General features: G+C 42.2%; 1 protein-coding gene and 1 long non-coding RNA gene across 16 annotated transcripts in view; one reads left to right on the top strand and one right to left on the bottom strand.

Moving 5' to 3' along the window:
• Positions 1-21,380, top strand: part of PNPLA4 (patatin like domain 4, phospholipase and triacylglycerol lipase) — an 82,003-nt gene extending 60,623 nt beyond the window's left edge. For 5 of the 15 annotated variants that reach the window (XR_014835994.1, XR_014835993.1, XR_014835990.1 and 2 more), the window contains 2 exons: positions 17,929-18,033; positions 18,541-21,380. Coding sequence is in view for 6 of the 15 variants with exons in the window: in XM_085008950.1 (XP_084865076.1) it covers positions 132-208 (77 nt within the window). In the remaining 9 variants the exon portion in view is untranslated. Of the gene's footprint in view, positions 1-131; positions 319-1,229; positions 3,069-17,928; positions 18,034-18,540 lie in introns of those variants that run through there. The other 10 variants (XR_014835992.1, XR_014835986.1, XM_085008955.1 and 7 more) reach the window with 8 other exon arrangements.
• Positions 687-27,954, bottom strand: part of LOC146394347 (uncharacterized) — a 311,186-nt gene continuing 283,918 nt past the window's right edge. Inside the window, exons 5-7 of the long non-coding RNA XR_014836116.1 lie at positions 6,753-6,886; positions 1,894-2,028; positions 687-1,516 (exon numbers count right to left, since the gene is read on the bottom strand). This is a non-coding gene — a long non-coding RNA (uncharacterized LOC146394347). The remainder of the gene's footprint in view (positions 1,517-1,893; positions 2,029-6,752; positions 6,887-27,954) is intronic.

The raw sequence follows: 27,954 nt of genomic DNA, 5'->3' as shown, positions 1-27,954 counted from the left end.
AGATAGCAGTTGGGACTATTGCTTCTGGCCTCGAGTTCTGCCAAGTCTATCTTCGGACTGAGTTTAGCGCTCACACCCATACACCCCTGTGTACTGGGCTTAATAATAATAACGCCCTTATTTTTCTCCAGCGCTCCACCCCTCGGCTTCCTTGAGTGTAGCCTGTCCCGCAGCTGGCCTCATTACTGCCTTTCCTTCTAAAGTCTGAGCTTGTTCACCATTGATTGCTTCCCGCAAGTGAGAACCCATCATCACTTCAATCCCCAGACCAACCCGTGGAAGAGTAAGCAGAGCCAGACAACCAGTCTAAAGATGTGCATTGCTTTTTCCTTCTCAATTGACAAAATGCCTCGATTCTGGAGAGTTTTCTTCAGTTAATACATTACAAAGCAGTTACAATATCTGATAGGTTTCTTACTTATTTCTCCTCTCTACCAATTAGGAGAGAGGAACCCTGGCCAACGTGAAGGATTTTTATTGTTTGCAAATTTCACTAATCCATGAAATTCCATTTAATGTAACGCTTAATGACTTGGAGAGGTTTAAATATATTATAAATGAGATCACAGCATGTTTTACCTACTCAAAGCATAAGCAGATTTGTTTTGATTTCTATCCTGTATTCAAGGAGTTAGGTCTTAAAGCTGATACGACCTGCGTATGCTAAGCAAAGTGGACACGATCCCTTCTCTCAGGCAACGTATATTTTCTAGGAAGTGAGGGCAGGAAGATTCCAGACGATAAATAACATGAGAAAAGGAAAACAAATGTCTCCAACAGCAGAAATTATAAGAAACGATGTTATCCCTCCCACATAGTAGTTCTCAACTGGGGCGCTGCTGTCCCCCTACGAGGCTAGTGACAAAGGCTGCGTCATTTTTGGTGTGTCACCTAGAGAGGGTACCACTGCATCTAGCAGGCAGAAGTCAGGGCTACTGCTCAGCATCCTTGAGGCACAGGACGTTCCCCAGCCGAAGAGCGATCCAGACACAGATGTCGCTAGTGCCAAGGTTGAGAAACCTTCTCTAACACTAGAATTAGAATATACCCATTATGCTCTCCTGTTATCCTTGTGTGCTCTCACAGAGAGACACACATAAAAGACGTTGTCCCCGCTTGCCTTGCAATTCCAATCGTTTTTAAGATGAAAAATTGCAATTTTTTTTCCCCAGAAGGAGGATACCTTTAAGATTGTGTTGTTTTGTTTTTTTTTTCTTACTGTATACAAGAATCCTGTTTCCTTTCCTGAAATGCCTTGTTGCAGAAGGGGTGACTTTCAAAACCTCACGGTAACGACCAACACCAGAAGACCAACCAATGCCAAGACACTCTTTGGTCAAACAAAGTCTTCAGAGGTTCCATGCATTAGATGCCCTGATCCAGCCACCCTGGACTCCTCTGTCCCTTGCAGGCTCATCTGTGCAGCCACGTGAGCAAATAATCAGAGCAGGTGTATCAGGAGAAACACTGCTTTCTCGAGGGTGTTGCCAAACATCCATTCCAGATTCATCACTCTCTGCAAAATCAAATCAAAGATATTAATCTCCAAGAGAGAGGCTGCAGTTGAATTCTATTGTGCTAGGATGTTGCCCATAAAATGGTGAGATTTACCCAGCACTCCAGACCGTGTTTCTGTCTTCGGAGGACCTTCTTGAAGGCCCCCTCGACTACATTTCCTTCTCTCCCCTCCAGTCCCCACCCTTGATGGCTTTCACATTTACAGCATCGTTGTCTTCCTAAGCTGCCTTTCTCTCTTGACTTGCTTTATTCATTTTTTTTTTAATAGACAAGAGTCTGCAAGTCATGCAATGTCTGGAAAAAGCAACCAATTCCAGTGCTGTATATTTGTAACAGTTTTGTGTTTCCATCTCTCCTTTTTATATCTTTAATTACCTTTAAGCGTTTCAGGAACCCGTGATGGATCGTAAACATCATCTTGCCTTGTGCGTCGGCGCCCGCTTTGAAATCTCGGGTTCTCAAATGCCTGTGCTGTTTGGATCCGTTTTAACTCCATCCTCTCAGGTTTTCCTGGACAAAGAGAGAGGTTTCAGTGGTTTGTCTCTGAATCCTTGCACACCGTTCGGTGACAGGAGTTCCCCAGTTAACTGTATTTATTCTCAGACAGAAGAGACGAGAGAAGACAGATACAAGAACCCAAACTTTGTAAAGAGACAAACCCAAATTCGAATCCCCTCTCAGCTTTTCTCTCACTTAATCTCCTGGAGCAAAATGAATTCCTCTATCAAGGGAAGAGAGGACTGACTTTGAAGTTATCAGGATCACACACATGAGGTAGGATGGTGGCCCAACAAACTTCTTACCTTTCCTGTAAAAATAGCAGATGCCAGTTCATCTTTAAAACAGGAACACCAGCCAGGGCAGACACGGCTTCCTTTTCCTTTCATCTTAGAATACAGACCAGTGCCCTTCTAGATTTTTCAATTGCAAAATGTCATCTGGACATTTGGGGACCAAAATGGCAATGGACTTTTTCTCTATTGCTCAATTAATGACCTGTACAGACCTTCCAGTTGAAGTCACCTTGACACACGGGAGGATAGGAGAAGAATAGAAGTGAAAAACAGGTGTCAAACGCCGTTCGGTAGAAGAGGATTTGTAGTGGAAGAAGTTTCTGTGAGCCTGCAAAACTCTGAATCCTTTGTTTGGAAAAGACATACGTGAAGACAAATGGCAGGAAGGACTGTCACAGAGAGAAACACCCTTCTCTACACAGATGCCACGGCAGGAGTGAAAAGGAACTGCCCTTCAACTAGGTAAACTCACTCAGTATAATCAAACATAAAGAGGGTTTCAGAGTGCTCGTCATGACTCAGCAATAACAATAACAAACCCAACTAGTATCCATGAGGACACAGGTTCTATCCCTGGCCCTGCTCAGTGGGTGAAGGATCCGGCGTTGTTGTGAGCTGCGGTATAGGTTGCAGGTGTGGCTCGGATGCTGCGTGGCTGTGGCTGTGGCATAGGCCGCAGCTGCAGCTCAGATTTGATCCATAGCCTTGGAGCTTCCATATGCTGCAAGTACAGCCCTAAAAAGCCAAAAAAGAAAACAATATTTCAAGGAAAAAAGGATGGCCACCATTTCTTAGGCGGAAAGGTTCTTATAAAAGAGAAACCAAAAGCACATTTTCCCCCTAAAAAAATTCTTAAGTTTCACAAGTGGCTATTTCCACATTGGGAACTTCCTTCTGGGACACTTAGGTGTGAGCAGAGCAGTACGTACTGAAAAAAAAAAACATCCTTATAGAACCTCTTTGACTTTGCGTTCCTTCTGTAGCCCTGTGGTGCGCTACCAAAAGGCATTGTATCTGACACCAGGTGCTGAAACAGAGGCAAAGTCAGGACGTGTATTTGCTCGTGAGAACAGTGTTTCAAAACTCAGCATCGTTGCTACCAATAATGTCTTTGCCTATAATGTAATGGAAGAAATCAATGGAGTGTTGGGGGCATTTGTCAAAATTGCACATCTAAATGATACTGCATAATATCGTCAAGACAGCCTGCTAACAGGAAATAAGCATGGAGCTTGATCATATTTTTAAATTACATAAATAGTTTTGACAGGAAGTAATGTTTTAAAACAAGAAGCCTGGAGATACACAAACACACAGAGAAGGGGGAGCTTGATCAAGCCCCACAGAGAATAATGAAATTATTGATTAAATGAGAAAAGTCAATGATGCCGAAAAGAAGTCATTATCACGGAGCCTCTCTGCTAACTTCAGATGTGTGCCTCATTTCATGACGACCACGGACGCAAAGACAATAATAAAACGGAAAGCACAACAATGAAGCTGTTATCATCGTATTTCAATCTAGCCATGGCACGGACCTGAGCCAGCAAGGACCACGGTGAGCAGAACTCAGAATGTTGCCAACTGAGCTCTAGACCCGGGGATTCCGCTACCTTTCTAAAAATGGACCCTCTGCGCTCAGCATGGTGACTTTGAAAGAAGTCCCTGAAGAGCTGCTTTGGACAAAGGGTGACCCCTCCCCAGGAACCATTTCTTGATTTGACCATCACTCTGTTGCTGTGAGGACAGAAGTGTACCCACTCTGGACATCCAGAAGGTCTCCTGGCTCTTAGGCAGATATTTATGAATTCATTAACTATTTTTTAAAATTTTTATTATAGTTCATTTACAATGTTCTGTCAATTTCTGCTGTACAGCAGTGACCCACTTATACATAGATGTATACATTCTTTTTCTCTCATTACTCTCCAGCATGCTCCATCACAAGTGACTAGATATAGTTCCCTGTGAGATACAGCAGGATCTCATTGCTTATCCACTGTAAATGCAATAGTTTGCATCTACTAACCCCAGACTCTCTGTCCATCCCATTCCCTCCCCCTCGGCAATGGTTCTCCATGCCCCCGAGTTTGTTTGCTTAGGCAGATGTTTAAATTGTAGGCAAGTGAATCTACAAAGTAAACATTGATGAACAGGAGAAATGATAGATGCTTACAGAGGAACTCACCGTCCCAGAGTTCAGAAGTCTGTTTTGGGTTCCCTGGGTCAGAATGTCGAGACATCAGCAAAGCTGAGGTCATTTCCCAAGGCCACATGGGAGGATCTGATTCCTGCCTTTTCCAGCTTATACAGGTGGATCGCCTGTTTTGGGCTGTGGCTCCTGCCATCTTCACTGCCAGCCAGGACCTGGTGAGTCCCTGGTGTGGCCTCACTCTAACTCTGCCACCCACTTCTACATGTAGGGACCTTTATGAGTCCACTGGTCCACCTACATGACCCGAGGCTCCACTCCCCCGTTTAAGGTCTGCTCATCACCAGCCTTAAGGCATCTGCAAATTTAACTCCCCTCTACTGTCCAAGGGGACGTGTTCGCATGTTCTAGAAATCAGGACGTGGACGTCTTTGCAGGAAAGGGCGTTATGTTTGCCTAGAGTGGCAATCATCTAATTCTTTTTATTTCAGATTTGAAACTCAAGTATATAGGGTATTTGTGATTGATGTTTAGGAATCAAACTCCTAAGTTCTTCCTAAAACTACATGACCGTTTTAAAAGTATGCTCTTGGAGGTCCTTTGTGGCATCGCAGATTACATATCCGGCATTGCCCCTGTTGTGGCTCACGTCGCTGCTGTGGTGCGTGTTCGAGCCCTGGGCGGGGAACTTCCACATGCCCCAACCGTGGCCAGAGAAGCTGTGCTCTTGTCATCTGCACACGTATATATAATTTTGATCTCTATTTCCAATATGATCATGGTGGTGAAATGAAATCTGTGTGCCTTTCACACAGACATCGAAAAACCTAAACGCTCATGTGTTTAATTTTAAACCTCTAAGAGTGTAAATGCATTTACCAATTTGCCAAGTGAAATATATAAATGCGATAAAACAAGGCATGCATGGGACAACAGACTCTGAGGTTGATTTGTATCCGAGAGTAAAATGGAAGCTGTGGAGTTCCTACTGTGGCACAACAGATCAGCAGTGTCTCTGGAGCCCTGGGATGCAGGTTCAATACCCAGCCCAGCACAGTGGGTTCAAGCTCCGGCATTGCCACAGGTGCTGCGTTAAGTCACAACAGTGGCTTGGATCTGATTCCCTGGCTCAGAATCTCCATATGCTGTGGAACAGTCAAAATAAAAGGGAAACCGTGAGTTCATTAGACACGTGAAAGCACTTTGAATAAAAATTAAGTATCAATATCTTAACCAAAAAAAAATGGGTATATTAATGATATTAATGTTGGGTCATTTTGCTGTATAGCAAAATTTGACAGAACGTTATAAATCAACTATAATTTTAAAAATGCAAAAAAAATTATATTAACCTTTTTACTTATCTTTTTTTAAAAAATTTGAGCTGGACTATGCCATCCACCTCCTTTCAAAATTAGTATATATTGAATGGTGATTGCATTTAGTGTTTTGGTTGGTGTTTCATTTGTTTTAATCACTCTAGGAAAGGTTATCCGTGAGTATCTTTCTCCCTTTTTCATTTTTCCTTATTTTTAATAACCTGGGATTGATTTTAAATAAATTCTGCCTAGTGTTCTCTTTTTTGAAATACATAAAAAATGAAGGTTCCAAGTCTTGACCCAATTCACCTGCACAAAAAAGCAGCTCTAAAAAACAAGACGTCTCAGATGGAAGAAAGTTTGATGTGCGCAAACATATGAGACTGAACTATGTCAAGAACAAAATTTGAAAGCACGTCTCAATTAAGATAAAATGTCAATGGACGTCTTAGAGTCATGAATATTTATGAGGTGAATGACAAAGCATCCAAATGTATTTGAAATGTTCTCACAAAATGTCTTTGGAAATGCAGAGATACTGTTAGCATTTCCCAGTCTTTGACAGAGTGAGTCAACAGAAATAAATGAAAATGCAGACCCTGTGTACACTGTGATCAATGATGTTGGTTAATAGATACAAATTAAACTGTGACTCCTAGAAGCAGAGAATACTGTTTCTGTTTTTGCAAGTACATGCAATGTTGATTTTGCCAAAAGGATCATATGTTAGGGGATTAAAAAAAATCACACTAATTTTTTCAGAAGCAATATTCTGAATATATTCTTTGACCTGAACACACACATACATTCATACACACAGTTTGATAACAACAGCAGCAGCAAACCTCTTTCACCCCCCAAAAGAGGAACCTGACGACTTGGAGAAGACACCCATAACCTATCAAAATGTGCCCCATCTACCTACAAAGCTATCATTTTAGCTGCAGACATTTTCTTCAAAACACTTACCTGAATTGTCTTGTTTCAAGCAGACATAAAAAAGAATGCAGTAATGCCGTGTGCAGCAACACGGATGGACCTACAGATGATCCTACTAAGTGACAGAAGTCAAAGACAAGCATCATATCACTTATGTGTGGAATCTGAAAAAAAATGATAAAAATAAATTTAACTGCAAAAAGAAATAGACTCCTAGACATACATAAAAGCACATAAACTGTACGGTGACCGAAGGGTAAAGGGAGGTAGAGATAAACCAGGAGTTCTGGATTAACAGATACACATTACTTCATATATACAACACATAAATAACAAAGTCCTACTTGACAGCACAGGGAACCGTATTCAGTAGCTTGAAATAACCTACAATCGAAAAGAATCTGGAAAAGAATACACACAGGCGGAATTACCTAGTACACCAGAAAATAACACAGTGTAAAGCAACTTGAATAAAAAAACAGACTCTGTAGTTTTTCTTTTAATGTCTCCATAGTTTTGCCTTTTCTAAAATGTCATTCAGGAGTTCCCTTCGTGGCTCAGTGGTTAACAAATCCGACTAGGAACCACGACATTGCAGGTTTGATCCCTGGCCTTGCTCAGTGGGTTAAGGATCCGGTGTTACCGTGAGCTGTGGTGTAGGTTGCAGACGCAGCTCAGATCCCACGTTGCTGTGGCTCTGGCGTAGGCCAGAGGCTACAGCTCTTATTAGACCCCTAGCCTGGGAACCTCCATATGCTGCAGGTGCGGCCCTAGAAAAGACAACAAGACCAAAAATAAATAAATAAAATACAATGTCATCTCATTGGAATGATGCAGTATGTAGCCTCTTCACTTACTAACATGCTTTTCAGCTTTTTGCACGTCTTTTCATGGCTTGATAGTTCACTTCCCTTTATTGCTGAATAATCCACCGTCAGGATGGACCACAGCGTGTGTCCCCTCACACCAACTGAAGAACATCTTCGTTATGTCCGAGTTTTGGCAATTGTAAATAAAGATGCTGCAAACATCCATGTGCAGTTTTTGTAGGACGTCAGTTTTCAACTCCTCTGGGTAAATGCCCAGGAGCAAAATCGCCAATTCATATGGTAAGGGTATGTTGAGTTGTGTAAGAAACCACCAAAGCGTCTCCCAAACTGGCAGTACTGCTTTTTGTGTCCCCCCCAGAAATGAATGTGAGTTCCTCTTGCTCCATACCTGTGGAAGCATTTGGTGTTATTTTTTTTTTTTTGCATTTTTCAATATTCTGAGAGTTGTGCAGTGATATCTCTTTAATTTGCAATTCCCTAAAGACGTCTGATATGGAACATGCGTTTCATACGATGATCGCCTTCTTGTACGTATTCTTCGCTGAGGTGTCCAGATATTTTGCAAATTTGAAAATCAGGTTGTTTTGTTTGTCTTCCTGTTGAGTTTTAAAAGTTCTTGGTCTATGTTGGATAATAGTCCTTTATGAAATGCCTTTTGCAAATATTTCCTTCCAGCTTGTGGCTTGTCTTCTCCTTTGCCTGATAGTCGTTTGAAGAGCAGAAGTCTTTGATTATAATTAAGTCCAGCTCATCGGTTTTTTCTTTCATGGATTGGTGTTATCTTTAAAACATTTATCACCAAATTCCAAGTCATTTGGCTTTTCTCCTGCGTTGTCATCCAGGAAGTTTCGAGTTTTGCATTTAGGTTTACATTGCATTTGAGGTTATTTTTTTAAGGGTGTAAGGTCTCTGTCTAGATTATTTTGTTACACATGTGCATCCAGTTAGTTGTCCCAGCACCATTTGTTGAAAAGGTTATCTTTTCCCCACTGTATTTCCTTTACTCCTGTGTCAAAGATCAGTTTACTCTATGTGTGACGGTCCATTTCTCAGCTTTCGGTTCTGTTTCCTCCATTTGTCGATGCCTCTGCCAACACCACACTGCCCTGATCATGAAGTAGCTTTTATGATTCAGATGCTTATTTATGTATTGGCCATTTCCTCAGTCACCTCTGTTTGGTTCCAGAATGCATCAATAAACAAACATTTTTAAATTAATAAGCTGGATGTCGAATTAAAGAGGAAAAAAAACTATCAGCTGCATTCATTTGCTCATCTCCTTTAGAAGAATGATGTGATGACTAGGACACAATAGAAAAGCAAAACAGTGGGAACGGGGATGCTGTTGATCGAAAACGGCTAAATATATATTTTTTTGGTCTTTTTGTCTTTTTTAGGCCACACCCATGGCATATGGAGGTTCCTAGGCAAGGGATCTAGTTGGAGCTACAACAACCAGCCTACACCCAGCCACTCGGGATCTGAGCCTCATCTGCAACCTACACCACAGCTCATGGCAACGCTGGATCCTTAACCCACTGAGCAAGGCCAGGGATGGAACCTGTGTCCTCATGGATCCTAGTGGGGTTTGTTAACTACTGAGCCATGACGGGAACTCCAGAAATGGCTAAATATTGATCCATGTGGGATTTCATCAAAGATGTGACTTGGGGCAAGGTTAGACTTGTAAAAACTGTCCACATTAGGCAAACAGACAAAATCAAAGGTATGTTCATTATTATTTAAACTTAATTAGTTACAAAAAGGAAACGTGAACAAAATGGAAAAAGCTCTGTGACCTAAGCATAGATAAAAATGGGAACTAATGAGTTGGGAAAATACAAATCTACAAAAGAAAAAACAGTTGCAAAATAACAGAAACATGACTATTGAAGATATAGCCTGTTTTTCTGCTCTTGACAGATTAAGAGACAGAAATAAGGAAAATGTGAATAATTCAAGAATAGGATTTAATTATATTGCCTTTCAATATACTCGATTTACCAAATTTTAAGGAAAATTCATCTTAAATGTAGTGAGCAAATTTGAATCAATTTTTCATGTTAATTTTTTCCCAACCATGGTGGTTTATCTGAATCATAAAATATTTAAAAAATAATTTTAGTGACCATTTTCTTAGAACCAGTGGTTATGGAGATACACAGAAGAAAAATCATTACCTCAGGACCTAAATCCTTCCAGGAATCTGTGTGGAAAGGGGCTACATTTTCTCTTTTCATTCATATATTCTTATTCAGCATTACTGAAGCACAGATGTTTAACCCCACAGCATTCAAATAAACTCCTATTAAAAGGATCTCTTATATCTATCAAAGTATGGTATTATAAGGTCAGGGATTGCTTATCGTATCAACTAATGAAGTTTCAGAAAGGTTATTTATTTCAAAGCCTTTGAAGCCATTTATTCACCAACTGGACTTCCAGAACGTGCAAAGATTGTCAGATAAATACTCAAAATGCCTACTGAGGAATTAAGAAACCATTTGTTTATAATAATAAAGATTGAAGCAAGCTAATGTATGAAAAGTGATGCTTGTAAAAACCACCATTGACACTAATTCCTGTTTACTGAGGAGAAACCACTTATCATCACAATGGCCCCATCATCCCTGAGGGAGAATTGTGACTATCTCTGCCTCCACAGAGCATACCAGAGAGAGAGAGAGAGAGAGAGAGGGAGAGTGTGTGTGTGTGCGTGCGCAGTGCTGATGCAGGAAAGCCTAGGAGCCTGTGGGTAGGTGCAGGCAGGTTAACTGGACTTTCCTCATTGCTTGAAAATCCAGATGGCTCCCTGCTCCAATGGGGAGCCAACAAAAGGTTTTATTACAGATTGAAGATGCCTCACAAGTGAACAATTGGTTCCCCCAAGGAAAATATGTGCTTTTCAATGGTAATAATATGCTATCAGCAGCAGTAATAATAGCAGGTGTCTGCTGTGTGCTTGGAAGCCGGTTTCTGGGAGGATTGCAGGTGTTAATTGACTTAATTCTCACAGCACCCCGTGGCTTAGCGACTGTTTCATTATTAAGACTTTGTAGACGGGGCAGTTGAAGAACAGAAAAGTAAATTTGCAGTGTTGTACATTTACTTCTCATGTATGAGGGTAAGGGTGCCCAGCAGGACGGATTTCACAGGAGACATTGTGAGGTAGATCCACCCTGTTTCCATAATTATAGAAAAGGAGAAAGGGCTCTGGAAACAGAGTCAAAGCATATAAACAATGACTGCTATGAAGATGCAAAGACAAGTCTGCCCTTTATCAGACTCTCTTATCTTCTTTGTCTCTCAACCTTCTCATGGGGGGTGGGGAGGTCTAAATGAGTGTAGTATGTTGAAAGATACTGTCAGTTGTAAGTACTGTATTAACATGAGATATTTAAAGTGTTTCATCAATAGACAAGGATGTCCACTTTCATCACTCTTATTCAACATAGTTTTAGGAGTCCTAGCCATGGCAATCAGAGAAGAAAAAGAAAAGGAATCCAAATTGGAAACGAAGTGAAACTATCATGGTTAGCAGAAGACACAACACCATACCTAGAAAATCCTAAACATACTACGAGAAAGCTGTTAGAGTTTATCGGTGAAGTTGGTAAAATTACAGGAAACAAAATTAATACATAGAAATTGACTGCATTTTGATATACAACAATGAAGGACAGAAAGAGAAATTAGGGAAACTATCCCATTGACCATCACATCAAAAAGAATAAAAAACCTAGGAATCAACCTCCCTAAAGAACGAAAAGACCTCGGAGTTCCCATCGTGTCGCAGTGGTTAATGAATCTGACTAGGAACCATGAGGTTGTGGGTTCAATCCCTGACCTTGCTCAGTGGGTTAACTATCTGGCATTGCCATGTGCTGTGGTGTAGGTCACAGACGCAGCTCGGATCTGGTGTTGCTGTGGCTCTCGTGTAGGCCGGTGGCTACAGCTCTGATAAGACCCCTAGCCTGGCAACCTCCAAATGCTGCAGGAGTGGCGCTAGAAAAGGCAAAAAGACAAAAAAAAAAAAAAACCCAAAAGACTCTGAAAACTATAAGATGTTGATGAAAGAAATCAAAGATGACACCAGTGGATGGAGAGAATACCATGCTCTTCAATTGAAATAATCGATGTCGACAAAATGACTATACTACCCAAGACAATCTACAGATTCAATGCAATCCTTATGAAATTACCAATGACATTCTTCACACAACTAGAACAAAATACTTTAAAATTTGTAGGGAAACACAAAACACCCCCAAATAGCCAAAGCAATATTGAAAAAGAAATGGAACTGGAGAAATCAGGCTTCATCTTCAGACTATATCACAAAGCTACAGTCATCAAAACAGAATGGTACTGACACAAAAAGAGAAAAAAACAGGATAGAAAACCGAGAAATAAACCCAAGCAACCATGGCCAGCTAATCTATGACAAAGGAGGTAAGAACATACAGTGGAACAAAGAAAGTCTCTTCAATAAGTAGTTCTGGGAAAATTGGACAGCTATATGTAAAAGAATGAAATTAGAATATTCTTTGGGAGTTCCCGTCGTGGCACAGTGGTTAACGAATCCGACTAGGAACCATGAGGTTACGGGTTCGGTGCCTGCCCTTGCTCAGTGGGTTAAGGATCCGGCATTGCCGTGAGCTGTGGTGTAGGTTGCAGACGCGGCTCGGATCCAGCGTTGCTGTGGCTCTGGCGTAGGCCGGTGGCTACAGCTCCGATTCAACCCCTAGCCTGGGAACCTCCATATGCCGCGGGAGCGGCTCAAGAAATAGCAACAACAACAACAACAAAAATCTCCAAAAAAAAAAAAAAAAAATATTCTTTAACACAAAAAAATGGGTTAAAGACCTAAAAATATAAGGCCAGATGCTATAAAACTCCTAGAGGAAATCATAGGCAGAATGCTCTTTGATGTAAATCACAGCAATATTTCATTTTATCCACCTCCTAGAATAATAATAGTAAAAACAGAAATAAACCAATATGACTCAAAACCCTTTGGACAGGAAAGGAAACTCAAAAAAAAAAAAAAAAAAAAAAAACACTTTTGCACAGCAAAGGAGATCATAAATGAAACAAAAAGACAACTTAAAGAATGGGAGAAAATAGTTGCAAATGATGCCCCAGACAGGGGCTTTATCACCAAAATATGCAAGAAATTCATAAAACTCAGAAAAAGGGAGGGGCAGAAGACCTAAATAGACTTTTTTCCCAAAGAAGATATACAGATGGCCAGTACACACATGAAAAGATGCTAAATATCACTAATTATTAGAGAAATGCAAGTCAAAACTACAATGAGGTGACACCTCACGCTGGTCGGAATGGCCATCATTAAGTCAACAAGTAACAAATGCTGGAGAGGGTATGGAGAAAAGGGAACCCTCCTACACTGTTGGTGAGAATGTAAACTGGTATAACCACTATGGAAAACAGTATGGAGATTCCTCAGAAAACTGAAAAGAGAGTTGTCAAATGAGCCAGCAATCCCACTTCTGGGGGCATATATCCAGAGGAAGCTATCATTCAGAAAGACACACTCACCCCTATGTTCACTGCAGCACTATTCACAATAGCCAAGACATGGAAACAACCTCAATGTCCATTGAGAGATGAATGGATTAAGAAGATGTGGTACCTATATACAATGGAATACTACTCAGCCAAAAAGGGAAAAAATAATGCCCTCTGCAGCCACATGAATACAACTGGAGATTCTCATACTAAGAGAAGTAAGTCAGAAAGAGAAAGACAAATACCATTTAATATCCATTTGCAGCAACGTGGATGCAACTAGAGATTCTCATGCTGATAGGAATGGACTAGGCACAGGTCATTGTAGAAGTCCCAATAGGGGACCATAGATGGAGAGGGAAACCTAGGGGACCCTGGGAGATCACTGTAACTTAATAATTGCTCAAGAAAGCCGTCAGCACAAGGCAGGCTCGATGGGCTAGTGGACGTGCGAGAATTGCCTCCGGTCACTGGGTGGGGGATGGGATGAGGCTTGCCTGCAGATTCAGACCAAGGGCAGGAGTTTGAGGACTGCCCTTCTGCTCATGTGAATACACACCTTACCAGATACTAAGGAGGAGCTACTCATCCCAGCAAGGAAGAGGCAGCTTTTCCCACCCCCACTCCCCTTGGAGGATAAAACTGGAGCCCACCAGATCCTCGGGGCAGAGCCTCCATGCCTGCTTGCATCTCTCACAAGCGTCCTATCTTAATACGTCTATTTCTTGCCTATCACTTTGTCTCTCAATGAATCCCTTCTTTGCAGAGGCATGAAGAACCTGAACCTCAGTAAATCCAGACACAGGGTGAGTGAGTCTAATTTAAAACCATGGGTTTAAGTCCCAGTCAGCTTTAGGCTGGGTTCGAGTCCTGGCACGTGGGTTCAAGTCCCATTCTGGGTTCTGGCTGGGTTAGTCCTGTCAGTTGCAATTCTAAGTGAAGTGAAGTCAGAGAAAGACAAATACCCTATGATATCACTTCTACGTGGAACCTAAAATAAGGCACAGGAGTTCCCATCGTGGCACAGTGGTTAACGAATCCGACTAGGAACCATGAGGTTGCGGGTTCGGTCCCTGCCCTTGCTCAGTGGGTTAACGATCCGGCGTTGCCGTGAGCTGTGGTGTAGGTTGCAGACGCGGCTCGGATCCGAGTTGCTGTGGCTCTGGCGTAGGCCGGTGGCTACAGCTCCGATTCAACCCCTAGCCTGGGAACCTCCATATGCCGCGGGAGCGGCCCAAAGAAATAGCAAAAAGACAAAAAAAATTAAAAAATAAAAATAAAATAAAATAAGGCACAGATGAACCTACCTACAGAACAGAAACAGACTCCTCGAGAACAGACTTATGGTTGCCAAGGAGAAGGGAGTGGGATGGAGTGGGATGGACTGGGAATTTGGGGTTAGTAGAAGCAAATTAGTATATATACGATGGAAAAGTTCCTCCTATATTCCTAAGGAACTATATTCAGTATCCTGTGATAAACCATAAGAGAAAAGAACACGTAAAAGACTGTATATACATATGTATATACTGAATGGCTTTGCTGTACAGAAGGAAATTAGCACAACAGTATAAATCAACTATACGTCAATAACGATTTTTAAAGCAAGACTATACTATGAGGCCAATTTAAATACCCAAAGGTAGATGGCATCTACACATTGAAAGCATAAGAAAACTTTTTTTTTTTTTCCTTTTTAGGGCTGCACCCACAGCACATGGAAGTGCCCAGGCTAGGGGTTGAATCTGAGCTGCAGGTGCCGGCCTAAGCAACAGCCACAGCAATGTGGGATCCAAGCCACGTCTGTGACCTACACCACAACTCCTGGCAACGCTGGATTCTTAATCCATTGAGCAAGGCCAGGGATTGAACCCGTATCCTCATGGATGCTAGTGGGGTTCCTAACCCACCAGGCCATAAGGGAACTCGCATAAGAAGCATTTTTGCAGAGACCTATCAGATGTCACACAGCTTGTCTCTAATACTTGTTTCTCCCTCACTGTTCCCATATGTACAGACTCAGTTGTCTCATGCAAACATGTCTAACTAGAAACATGTTACATGTATATTTTTACTTTCATAAAAAAAATAAAAAGAAAACCAAATAATTATAAATAAGCCCAGGAAATTTGTCTTTGAATCAAACAATGAAATAGATAAGACTCTATGATATTCAATGAAAAGGCAGGGAAAAGGCAGTAAAGGAAATCAACAAAATGAGACATCAGAAACTGAATACAGGAGTTCCCGTCATGGCGCAGCGGTCAACAAATCTGACTAGCATCCATGAGGACGTAGGTTCCATCCCTGGCCTTGCTCAGAGGGTTAAGGATCCGGCGTTGCCATAAGCTGTGGTGTAGGTTGCAGAAGCAGCTCAGATCCTGCACTGCTGTGACTGTGGTGTATACTGCCAGCTATAGCTCCCATTCAACCCCTAGCCTGGGAATTTCCATATGCTGCGAGTGCGGCCCTAAAAAGCAAAAGAAAGAAAGAAAGATAGACTAAATACAGGAGTTCTCACTATGGTGCTTTGGGTCCAGGATCCAGTGTTGGTACAGGATGAAGCTGCAGCTTGTATTTGATCCCTGGACTAGCAATTTCCATATGCTATGGGTACATCATCATAGCCATTAAAAGAAAGAGAGAGAAAAAAAGGAGAGGGAAGGAGGGGAGGAAAGAAAGAAGGAAGGAAAGAGAGAGAGAGGAAGGAAGGAAGAAAGGAAGGAAGGAAGATGCAGACAGAGATTGAAGATTATATAAACTGGAAATTTCTAGAAAATTTCCTAAAAACATATAAAGTAGAAATTTTTAGAAAAGAGGAGAATATACCTGAAAATAGGAATTGCCAAAATAGAGTTAAAAATATTAGAGAAAGTTGGAAGTCTGTATAAATCAATAAAAGAAAAACAAGGGAAATAAAGACCAAAAAAAAGGGGACCTGCTGGTCAAGCCTCTGGGATCACACACATATCCTGATGTTCTTTTTTTTTTTAGTTTATTCAAGCTCGAACAATAAAATAAAATGAATCCCGTGCATACATGGGCACACACAGGATGGGGGATCCATTGTATTATCACATGTTTGCAGAACTGAGATGGGAAAAATCTGATGCATATAGAGGAAAAACCATAGTTCAAAGAGTACATGCAACTCTCTAAAACTCGTGTTTGAATGTTTTTCAGAACGCTAAGAGGCAGAACAGCGCAAATGTAGCTGTTCCAGTTGGAAAGGGAGAGAGCAGGCAGGGTAGTAAGCCGAAACTCACCTCCTGTCCTGTGTTCCTTGTCAAAACCCCAATCTTTTTCAGCCACCTCACTGTCTATCCTACACCTGCACTCAGGCAGCAGTATCCTGCTGGACAAAACAGTCCTATAGGATGGTCTGTTTAAACACTGGGTCATTAACTTCCAGGGGGGGTTCCTGAGTTAATTTGCTTGCCTGCATACTCTGAGTCATCAAAATTGAGGGAGTTCCCCTTGTGGCTCAGCAGTCAAGAACCTGACTAGTATCCATAAGGATACAGGTTCGATCCCTGGCCCTGCTCAGTGGGTTAAAGATACAGTGTTGTGGTGGGCTGCAGTGTAGTTCTCAGATGTGGCTCCGATCCTGCGTTGCTGTGGCTATAATGTCGGCAGGCAGCTGCAGCTCCGATTTGACCCCTGGCCTGGGAACTTCCATGCACCATGGGTGTGACCCTAAAAAGCCAAAAAAAAAAAAAAAAAAAAAAGAGAGAGAGAGAAGGTTTCCATGCTAGAGTCACCTAGGAAGTTGTGAAGAATATTGATGCTGAGGTCACACCACCAAAACATCCCCATGGAAGTAGTCTTGAATGTGGCCTGGGCATCCAGATTTGAAACATCTTCCTTGTTGAATTCAGCACACACATCTAAGAACAAGGGACTTAGCCATCATCTAGACATAAAGTGCAGATTCTGCTTTGGTCACTGCAGGAGCGCTTGGTGATAACAGAATAATGCCCGGGGGATGCCGATGCTGGTGGCCTGCATGCCACACTCTGAAGGACAGGGATCGCAAGGCTCCTGCTTTCTCCTCCCACCGCTCGTGGCCAGGGCTTCCTCCTCCCCATCCTTGCTCTCTGTCCATCCGCCGTCCCTCTGGGGGCTCAGACGATTCATGCTCCCATCTCATGAAAACGGGCCCACTTCCTCAAGAGAACGGACTTCTCTATCACCCGCCAAATTCTCCCTTCCACGCTCCTGATCAGACAGCCATGGGGAAATGGATCCCTCCATTCCGAAGTAGATTAGACTGTCCCAGCCTTACTTGCTCAAAAAAGGGGAAAACATAAATCTCTTTCTATTCCCATTTTCTTTTTCCCTGGCCATGAAAACACCTTGGGGAAAAGATGATGTGATTTGTCACCTTCCAATGTCTCTTTTCCATTTTGCTCTTAAGCCAGGATGTTTTCACACCCGTACTGCTGCCGGAGGCAATGCCAAGGTCAGCCCTCCGTGGACCAGACCTACCAGCATCATTTGACACAACAGGCCCTTTCCCCAGTGCATACCTTGGTACCTCACCCTCTGCCTCTGTCTTCCCTGCATCACCCGGTGTTTCTTCCCAGGCTCCTTTGCTTTCCTGCCTTCACAGCCTTGAAAGGTTGTGATGGATGGTCCAGGCCTCGTCTTTGGATGTTTCAATTGTGTTGTCTACATGTACTCCTTCCAGGATCTCATGGAGCCTGATGGCTTGAAACTCCACCTCTCTGCTGACAGTATTTCCGTGGTCAGGTTGTGTCTCTACCCTGAATGCTAGATTGATGCCTTCCACTCTCCCTTCATTCTGCCTGGATGCCTGACATGCATCTCAACCTTTTTTCTAGCCTTACGGAGACATGACGGACACACAACATAATGTCGAAGTGATGATTGGATGACATATAATGTGATGATTTGAGACACATCTGAAGAGAGGAATGGGCACCAAGGTACAGTTTGTTAATACCCTGTCACCTCACATAACGGCCACTTCCTTTTTATGTATATGTATATTTTCAAGTATATGCTACAGAATATAACTATAGGTACTGTTCTGAACATGAGACCCCAGAACTTCCACATCTTATACCTGGAAATCTGTACCCTTTGACACTCAGCTCTCCGTTTCCCCAATCCCCAAAGACCTAGCAACCACTGCTCTCGTCTCTATCTCTGTGCGCTCTGCTTTGTAAGATTCCACATACGGCATATCGCTCTGATTTCATTCACTTAGCCTAACGCCCTCACGCGTCACCCATGTTGTCATAAATGGCTTATGTGGCTCTGAGGAAGAAGGAACTACTCATGCTAACCTCATCAGCCAAAATCTGATGTCCTCATCCCTTCATCATTCCATAATCTCTCTCTCTCTCTCTCTCTCTCTCACACACACACACACACACAGGAAAAGGGACAAGAAAAGAATCTCGTTTCCCTTCCCATCTTCTCCATCTTAGGGTCAACTCTACTCAACTCAGACCAAGACTCCAACTCCACTCGGACAAAGACTCAGGAAAGGTGTGGGGGCACTTTCTTGCCTTCGTAGCCTTTCATCCATGGTTTCATGAAGGTCTCCATACAGCCTTCATTTTCCAAGGACACACGACCCCTGCGTCCTCCACAACCCTCTTGAGAACACCACCACTGCAGTCCTGGGGGGTGGTCGGCACATTCCAATGGGACTGCCCATTCCATATTCTCCCCTGTAGACTCCAACCCGGCCAGCAGGCAGAGAGACACACGGAATAGAGAACGCCAGCTCTGCCCATCCTTCTCGTATCATCACCTTCCCCTGACATCTCATCCTCGCCGTCTCACGCTCGAATCGTCTGTCCCATGAGGCCCATGTTGGCCCTGAGCTGACCCTTCAACACTGCAGTCAGCCTTCCAAGAAACTATGACAAAGCTAAGTGAACATTATGGTATGAAATATTTAAAGATGACATATTTGTGTGTATAAACTCAGTAAAAAGATAAGATGCATTGGATTATCAAAGGAGATTCACTCTGAAACCTTCCCTCGTATCACACTTTACTTAGAATTCTCTACAGGCAAAGCAGGTCTGGAATCATCAACACTTCTAGAATCCTTTCTTGTTTCATGTGACACCCTCTGACCCTGATTGAATATCTAAAGTCTCTAAGTGATAGCTGGACAGAAGGGACTTCCTTGTTTACTTGCATGAAACATCTCCTTTTATTCTCAGATATTTGCATCACTTATGTAACATCTTATGGGGGGCCACATCTCTAAACTCATCAACAATACTAAGTAGGCCAGTTACATTCAGCTAAAAGTGGACGGATATGGACTCTCCCATGAAGACCTAGCATTTCAGTGTTTGCTAAGAGGTCTAACATTGACAGGCTCACAGGGAGAGTTGCCCTGATCAACCTGCTTTCTTTTTCTCAGTGTCCCTGGTGAAAAAAAGAAAATGGATTTTTCAGACTGCCACGAACCTTTCCTTTTCCACGTGTGTAAAGAGGGTGGCATTTATTTTCGGCACTACTTTATTTATTTTTAAATTTGCAAACATCAAAAAATGGAGAACGAGCCAAGACTTGAGTATTCAGATAATTGTAAGAAGTGGGTTGAGCTCATGTCAGTATTTGAAGGCAAGCCCAAGAAGGCAATAGGAGAAGTTTCCTGTGGACGTTGGAGTAAGGAATGGGCACTTGTTCCGTTCAAACAGTGGGAAATGCTGATCAAAACTACCATGAGCTACCACCTCGCACCAGTCAGAATGGCCCTCATTCATAAGTCCACAGATAACAAGTGCTGGAGGAGCTGTGGAGAAAAGGGAACCCTCCTGCACTGCTGGTGGGAATGTCAACTGGTACAGCCACTATGGAGAACAGTTTGGAGATACCTTAGAAAGCTATACATAGAACTTCCATATGACCCCGCAATCCCACTCTTGGGCATCTATCCGGACAAAACTCTACTTAAAAGAGACACATGCACCCGCACGTGTTCATTGCAGCACTATTCACAATAGCCAGGACATGGAAACAACCCAACTGTCCATCCACAGATGACTGGATTCGGAAGATGTGGTATATATACACAATGGAATACTACTCAGCCATAAAAAAGGATGACATCATGCCATTTGCAGCAACGTGGATGGAACTAGAGAATCTCACCCTGAGTGAAATGAGCCAGAAAGACAAAGACAAATACCATATGATATCACTTATAACTGGAATCTAATATCCAGCACAAATGAACATCTCCTCAGAAAAGAAAATCATGGACTTGGAGAAGAGACTTGTGGCTGCCTGATGGGAGGGGGAGGGAGTGGGAGGGATCGGGAGCTTGGGCTTATCAGACACAACTTAGAATAGATTTACAAGGAGATCCTGCTGAATAGCACTGAGAACTTTGTCTAGATACTCATGCTGCAACAGAACAAAGGGTGGGGGGAAAAATGTAATTATAATGTATACCTGTAAGGATAACCTGACCCCCTTGCTGTACAGTGGGGAAAAAAAAAAAAAAGTGGGACATAGATCTGGACATATCCTATTTCTTTGTCCATCTCTCTTGTCAAAAGGTCTAGAAATATCCATGTCTTCATCTAAGCCTTGGTGATGAAATAAGTTCTGATTCTGGATAAGTTTTCTCCCCTACATAGTTGTTGGGATTTACGTTCAGCTGTTACCTTATACTTAGAGAATTTATTTGCCAAACAGTTACATGGATTTCAATTTATTGTGCCTACAGGGCATGCGTGTTTGGCTAAACCAGAGAAACCTACTCCAACAGGCTCAGGCATTGGGAAACAGTCATGTTGCAAACTCTTGCTGTAGTCAAACTGAACGTGGAGCCAATGAATCATCAGACTTCTGACCTCGGGAAAATTGTATAGATCAGTGGTCCTCTCTAAATAATATATGAAGCTGGATACTCACTAAGTTTCACACTGAGGTCTGGGAGGAGGGGGGCTGTGGGTCACACTGAGTAGAGATTAATGAGGCTGTGTATATTTCCTGCTCTGTGGGCAAATAATTCAATATATGCCAAGGAAGTCACTGATGGAAAACAGGAGACCCTGCATTGACGTGTTAGGTATTTTGAGACCATACTCAACGGAAATTAATTAAGTGCTACAGTATCTGTGATTAAATAATCTTTAGGGAAAACCAGAAAATTCACGAAAAAGGAAATGGAAGAGAAAGGAAGTAAATTCTAGGCAGCAGGAGCAGAAACAATGATAAAGTAAGTTGTAAACAGTAGCCAAAACAACAATAAACTAAGGTGTAGACACAGCTCATTTGAGGCGTGTCCAGAACAGCCCCGTGTCCTTTATATTTTTCACATTCTTGTGTCATTTGGTTGGTATGTGTTGGGGCGTGTTGCTGTGAGGAATGGTATTTGAGTGTTCAGGGAGGAGGGTGACTTTGTCAAAGCAAAGTCCAAGGTCTTGGACAGGGGACGGGAGTGGGATTAACCAGAGACAGTGATGGAGAAGCGGCAAAAGGCTGGGGAGTGGGGTGAAGCCATTCCTGTTGGGGATGCCAAATCTGTGGGAGGAAGAGACATTTTTTTAAGAGCCATTGCAGGGTCGTGTGATGTGAGTCTGAATTTAAGTCCATGAAAATTTACTCAGAGGCCCAGAAGTCAAGTACAGGTGCTGGTGAAGGTTTCTGGAGAACATCACATCTGAGGTGAACCAGGAATTCAAAAAGGACTAGTGAAGAGCCTCAGAGAAAGATAAAAGGGGTTCCATCCTGGGGAAAGGGATGTTTCCTGAAGATATGATGTGGGCACTGGTATAAGACATGTGACAATGCAGCGAGAAGAGGGAGGTTGAGTGAAGATGCAAGAGATGTCCAGACAAAGGGAAGGACATGTTCGATGATCGCACCCTTTAGGGGATAGCCCACCTTTAAGTGAATACGACCTTAGGGCTCTCCATGACCTCAACCTTACTGGATTCTCAGCATCATCTTTTATCACACACCCTGCTGCCCAGTCTAAGCTTCTGTCTTAAAGCCGCTCCAGACTCCACTCCAGATCAACGAGCAGGATCTCTGAAGCTGATTGGTCATGGGCTACGAGGAAGAGGCGTCAGTGCAGTTCCCATGTGACCCGGGGAGGGTGTCAATCCCTACAGCTATTCTGAAGGGCAACTTGCCTTCCTCTCTGCTAGGTGCTTTACAGATATTTTTGGAAGTGTTATCTCTGTCCCAGAGAGGATGGAATAGCTTTGTGGCAAGGACAAGGGATCAACTTAAAGTCCCAGGTGACAGCTTGCTTCTGAGCCCACATGTGCCTGGCTCCCAAGGCCCTCATCTTTTCATGGCATCACCTGCCCACCAAAGGTGAGGTACAAACACAAACTAAACAATCTTATGGTGCTTGAACGTTGCTTATATAAAAATGGGGCTTTCTTATAATGCCAGTACTAGGAACCAGAATGCATACCTCTTTAAGAATTTGCAACCCTAGGGAGTTCTGTTAGATGCAGTGGGTTAAGGATGGGGGATTGTCACTGCAGCAGCTTGGGTTGCTGTTGTGGTGCAGGTTCGAACCCTGGCCCAGGAACTTTGATATGCTGCAGGTGCAGCCAAAAAAAACCCATAGCTACATGATATTGAAATTTTATAGGATATCACTGCTTGTATTCCTCTAAGAAGTCAATATTACCAAGGCATTCTTATTTCTTCATCATAATGCTTTATGATATTAATATGTGTGTGGCACAGACTGAATGTTTCTGTCCCCCACACCCCAACTTCACATGTTGAAACCCTAACCCCCTGTGTTGGAATTAGGAGGTGGGGCCTCTGGGAGGTGATGAGGTTGTGGGGTGGAGCTCCCATGCATGGGATTAGTGTCCTAATAAAAGAGCCCAGAGAAAAGACACAGTGAGATGACTGTGAACCAGGCAGCAGGTTCTCAGCTGACACTGAATCTGCTAACAGTGTCATCTAGGACATCCTCGTCTCCAGAAACGTGAGAAATGAATGTCTGTTGTTTATAAGCCATGCAGTCTATGGTAATCTATTATAATAGCCCAAACAAACTACAACAACGGGTTTGGGTTTTTCGGGGTTTTTTTGCTTTTGTCGTTTCAGGGCTACACCTGCAGCATATGGAAGTTCCCAGGCTAGGGGGCGAATTGGAGCTGTAGCCACCAGCCTACACACAACCACAGCAATGCTGGATCCTTAACCCACTTAGTGAGGCCAGGGATCAAACCCGCATCCTCGTGGATCCTAGTTGGGTTCATTACCACGGAGCCATGACGGGAACTCTGGGCTTGGGTTTTTAATAGAGTGGGATACAAACCACTTGTAAAGAAGTTTGACCAACACTGAGCTTATGTTTCAAATGGATTTGGTTCTTATCCAATGCTAAATCCACATTGGGAAAGAAGAATAGAAATTTCAGAAAATGAAGCTGAACTGGATAGTTCTCCCAATATTAAGTCTGTGAAAATGTATTTTTACCTTAATCTATAATAAGACTTATTTCTTAATCTATAGAAATTAACATGCCCCAGTTTAAAGATGTAGGAAAAAGTGATATAAACAAAAAGGGGAAACCCATGAAAAAGCAGTCGGAACACACAGGAAGACAATGAATTTAGCTGAAAATGGGGAGTTGATGTCATTAGAATCTGGTTCCATAGTGAAAATGAAAAGCCAAACTAAAAATAATCCACAAACCTGCACATTAACTGCGGCAGTGAATTACCACTCAACACATTACACACAACTCAGACTATGTATGTCCTGCTGGTAGCAGTGGGAGGAAGTATCGAAATATAGCAAAGTCATAAAATGAATCATACTAGCTCCAAATCACAGAAGGTCACCTTGAAAGATTGTTCTTTCGGTAAATAGAGGACAAAATCAGGTAGAAAGGTACTTTACAAGATGGAATGATTATTTTACACCATCAGCTTTGAAAGTCTGTTTTCAGCCCAGGATAGTATTATGCAAAATCGTTCATAAAATATTCACTTCTCTGATTGAATACATGTATCTGTCTACTTTAAGAAACTGGAACATAATTCATTGACAGAGGGAATCACTAAGGAAGCTAACGGAGGGCGATGGTAGGTTCACGTACAATAAAAACCCAATAAAACAATCACAGAACAGCATCTTCCTGTTTCGTTATCTTTAAACCTTTCAGATGGCACAGTCGACCCGAGTATTGCAGCAATACCCTAACTGCATGCGCTAAAGCATGAAGTGTACATTAGCTATCATCTGGGTGTCCCAACCTTCTGGTACATCACCCTAAAGATGTTCACCCTCAACCTAATGATATATTTATGTGGATTCAAAATTGCTGTGAGCATTAATGGAAACTTGGATCCTTTAATGAGTGCAAAAGCAGAATGTTAGGGTGAGCTGTGAGATGATATATTTGATTTATTCCTAAAATATGTAACACGGCTTTGCGGTGACGGTTCCAACTGGAGTAATTGGTGGCAATTAAAATAATGAGATATTCTAAATAATGATACATGCAATACGAACGCAGGGTGATATGTAATTTGTAATTCCGCTATCATTTTTAAGCTGATACATGTCTTCCTAATTACAAGGCTCTTTTGCGCTAATAGGAATTTGTTTTGTCATATGGATTCTACTTTGGAGGAATTACTTCTCCACATAGCCAATGTGAAAACCCTCTGTCCGAAACCTAAGATCTACTGTAAACACGTCATTTGGAAAATGAACTTTGGAAAACAGTTGGGAGCTATCTACAACTTGAATACATGCTTATTCCGTGATCCAGCATTTCCCCTCCTAGGTAAATATCTAACATATTGTGATGTGTGTTCACCAAAAGATAGGTGCAGGAATGGTGACAGTATCACTCTGTGGTATTTTTCAGCGATAGATGTTTGAGAATAAAATGAAGGGCTTGGCTATGTGCTTGGGTTTGGAGGCAGCAGTGGTGATTTAGAAATTGGATTCGGGTACCTCGTGGCAGAATTATTGCCTCATTACCACTTATGATTTAAAACTGGTTCTGATTACTAGGTATAAAACAAATAATACACAAGGATAGAGTGTACAACATAGGGAAAATAGCCAATATTTCATAATAACTTTAAATGCAGTATGATCTATCAAAATGGTAAATCACTGTGTTACACACCTGAAATTAACACGGCAAATGAACTAAACTCCAACAAAAAAGCTAGTTCCTATCCTTGGTAATATGATACTTAATATGAGTGCATAGTAGTTATGGAATGTTGGGTGTAAAAAAAGGGGGGGGGGCATTGATTGCCTGTGTCAAAAATATTCCAGTTCACTGACGTGTGTGAATGCCTTTAATTTGGAAAACAGCTTTATGAAATATCCTTTTGCCCTTTTCCGACACCAAGAAAATAAGATGCAAAATGATCCCTTGTTCGGAGTCAAATAAAAAGTGATGATGCTATATAGGAAATAAATCAAGAAGTAGTTCTGGAGACAGACTGGTAGATTTCTTTCCTGCTGGAAAGTGAGGGCTGGCTGTTTTGGCATGGACATATAAACTGCAAAGAAAAGGTTCACGGGGACTCAGCCATGTGGGCATGCTCAGAATTCCAGGGTGTTTGTTTGAGGGAGGCAGCACTAGCCCGTGGAGCTGAAACACCGTGGTGCAGCAGTAAAACTGAGGGAGGAAGTAAAGGCAGGCCACTGAAGGCCTTTTAGGCTGGGCTGCAAGTTTCCCTTCCATTGCAGTGTGATTGAAGGACAGTTTTGAACAAGAGTGAGAATTTATCACCCGAATCGTGGAATTTTTGGTCAACTGATAGTGGACTGTGTAAGAGACCTCCCTAGGAAGCTCTCCTGACAACAAAGGTGAAATTATGGCGACCTGGAGGAAGTGGCCAGTTGTAGAAATGCAGAAAACTGAACGAACCTGGAATGCAGCAGAAAAGTAGGGTTGACAAGGCTCGTTAATAGAGGCTATGAATGGACATGGGAAGAGACCTAGCAAGAAATCCAGCAGGTGAGGACAGATGCCCATGCTGTGGTCTGAGACGGAGAGATGGGAGGAAAGAGAGCTTGTTGGGGGGTTATGGCATCAGTAGCTTGATCTGGGATGTGTGCCTGTTGAGTTGCCCAGTAGGTGTCCACCTGTTACTGTCGTTGAAGTTGGATTCAAGAATTCACAGAAGACGTCAGAGACAAGAAGTCAGGGGTTGTTAGGATATAAATAAATGCTTATAACACTAGGCACAGAGACGAAAAAGCTAGAAGGTAATGGGGGTCAGAGGTGGAGCTGTGAGAGAATTTAGCCCTGGAACCCAGACCAGGAGATGGGCAAAGAACAGGGGAAACTGTGCAAGTGTGTGCTACCACTGAGATAAGAACATGACTCTACCGCAGAAATGGTGTGATGAAAAATGGATGAAAACCGAAGAATAACAGCTAAAGAACTTAAAATGCGTTGCAAAGGGGACCCTCCTACACTATTGATGGGGATGGAAATTGGTGTGGCCATGATGGGAAACAGTGAGGAAGTTCCCCAAAAAATTAAACATACACCTACCATACGAGCCAGCAATCCCACTCCTGGGTATGTATCACCAAAAGACAAAAACTCCAATTTAAAAAGATATATGCACTCCAGTGTTCATGGCAGCACTATTTACAATAGCCAAGACATGGAAGCAACCTAAATGTCCATCAACAGATGAATGGATAATGTGAGAGACACACACACACACACAATGGAATACTATTCAGCCATAAAAAAGAACGACATAGTGCCATTTACAGCAACATGGATGGAAATGAAGATGATCATACTAAGTGAAGTCAGAGAAAGCCAAATACCATATGATATCACTTTGTCACTTACCTATGGGATCTAAACTAAGTCACAAAGGAACTTACAGAACAGAAACAGACTCAGAGACACAGAAATAAATTTATGGTTAGCAAAGGGGAAAGGGGTTGGGAAGGATAAAGCAGAAGTTTTGATTGAGCAGATACAAACTGCTACATACAAAATAACAAGAGCCTAATGTATAGCGCAGCGAACTATGTGCAGTATTTTGTAATAAATTACAGTGGAAAAGGATATGAAAAAGAACACACACAATATACAAACACACACACACACACACATAACAGAATCACTTTGTTGTACACCGGGAACAAATGCAATGTTGTAAATCAAATCTACTTCAATTAAAAGTTTAAAAAAGCTTTTAAAAAATGCCCCAGATTTAACTTAAGAGCAGTCAAAATTATAATAGGAAGGAGTTCCTGATATCAGTTATTCATGGGATCTAAAATATGGAACAGATGATCCTATGTAAAAATAAATAACAACAAACAAACAGAAACAGATCATGGCCAAGAAGAGCAGACTTGGGGTTCCAGCACAGGGGGGAGGGAAGGGGGTGGGATGGATGGGCATTTGGGGGGGTTTTTTGGATGCAAACTGTTATATTTGGAATGGCCGGGCAGCGGGATCCTACCGTACAGCACAGGGGAACGTGTGTGATTGGGTTACTTTGTTGTACAGCGGAACTTGAAGAAACACTGTAAATCAACTACACTTTAATAATGAAAATAAAAAAGGAGCTCCTGCTGCGGCACAGTAGGTTAAGGATTTGACACTGCTACAGCTGTGGCGTAAGTCACAGCTGCAGCTCACTTTCAATCCCTAAGCCATGAACTTCCATACACCTCAGGCGGAGCCGAAACAGAAAAAAAAATTATACCATTAAGATATATACTATTCTCTATTTTTGTTTACCAGTGTGTATATTAAAGAAAAGATTCCATTCTTTGAAAAACGTCTGAAAAAAACTTTTATCATAGAGCACGAAGAGTTTCACTTTCCTGAGAGATGGTCTTAAGAAAAATCTCAAAAAAGAAATATGTGTCTTCAT

The sequence above is a fragment of the Sus scrofa genome, chromosome Y (assembly GCF_054392235.1).
Source record: "Sus scrofa isolate SSC_HxYL_T2T_F1_AM1 chromosome Y, Sscrofa_HxYL_maternal_Yorkshire_Landrace_v2.0, whole genome shotgun sequence".
Classification (NCBI taxonomy): Eukaryota; Metazoa; Chordata; class Mammalia; order Artiodactyla; family Suidae; genus Sus; species Sus scrofa.
Note: the sequence above shows the minus strand (reverse complement) of the source record. Positions and strands in the feature narration are given on the sequence as shown.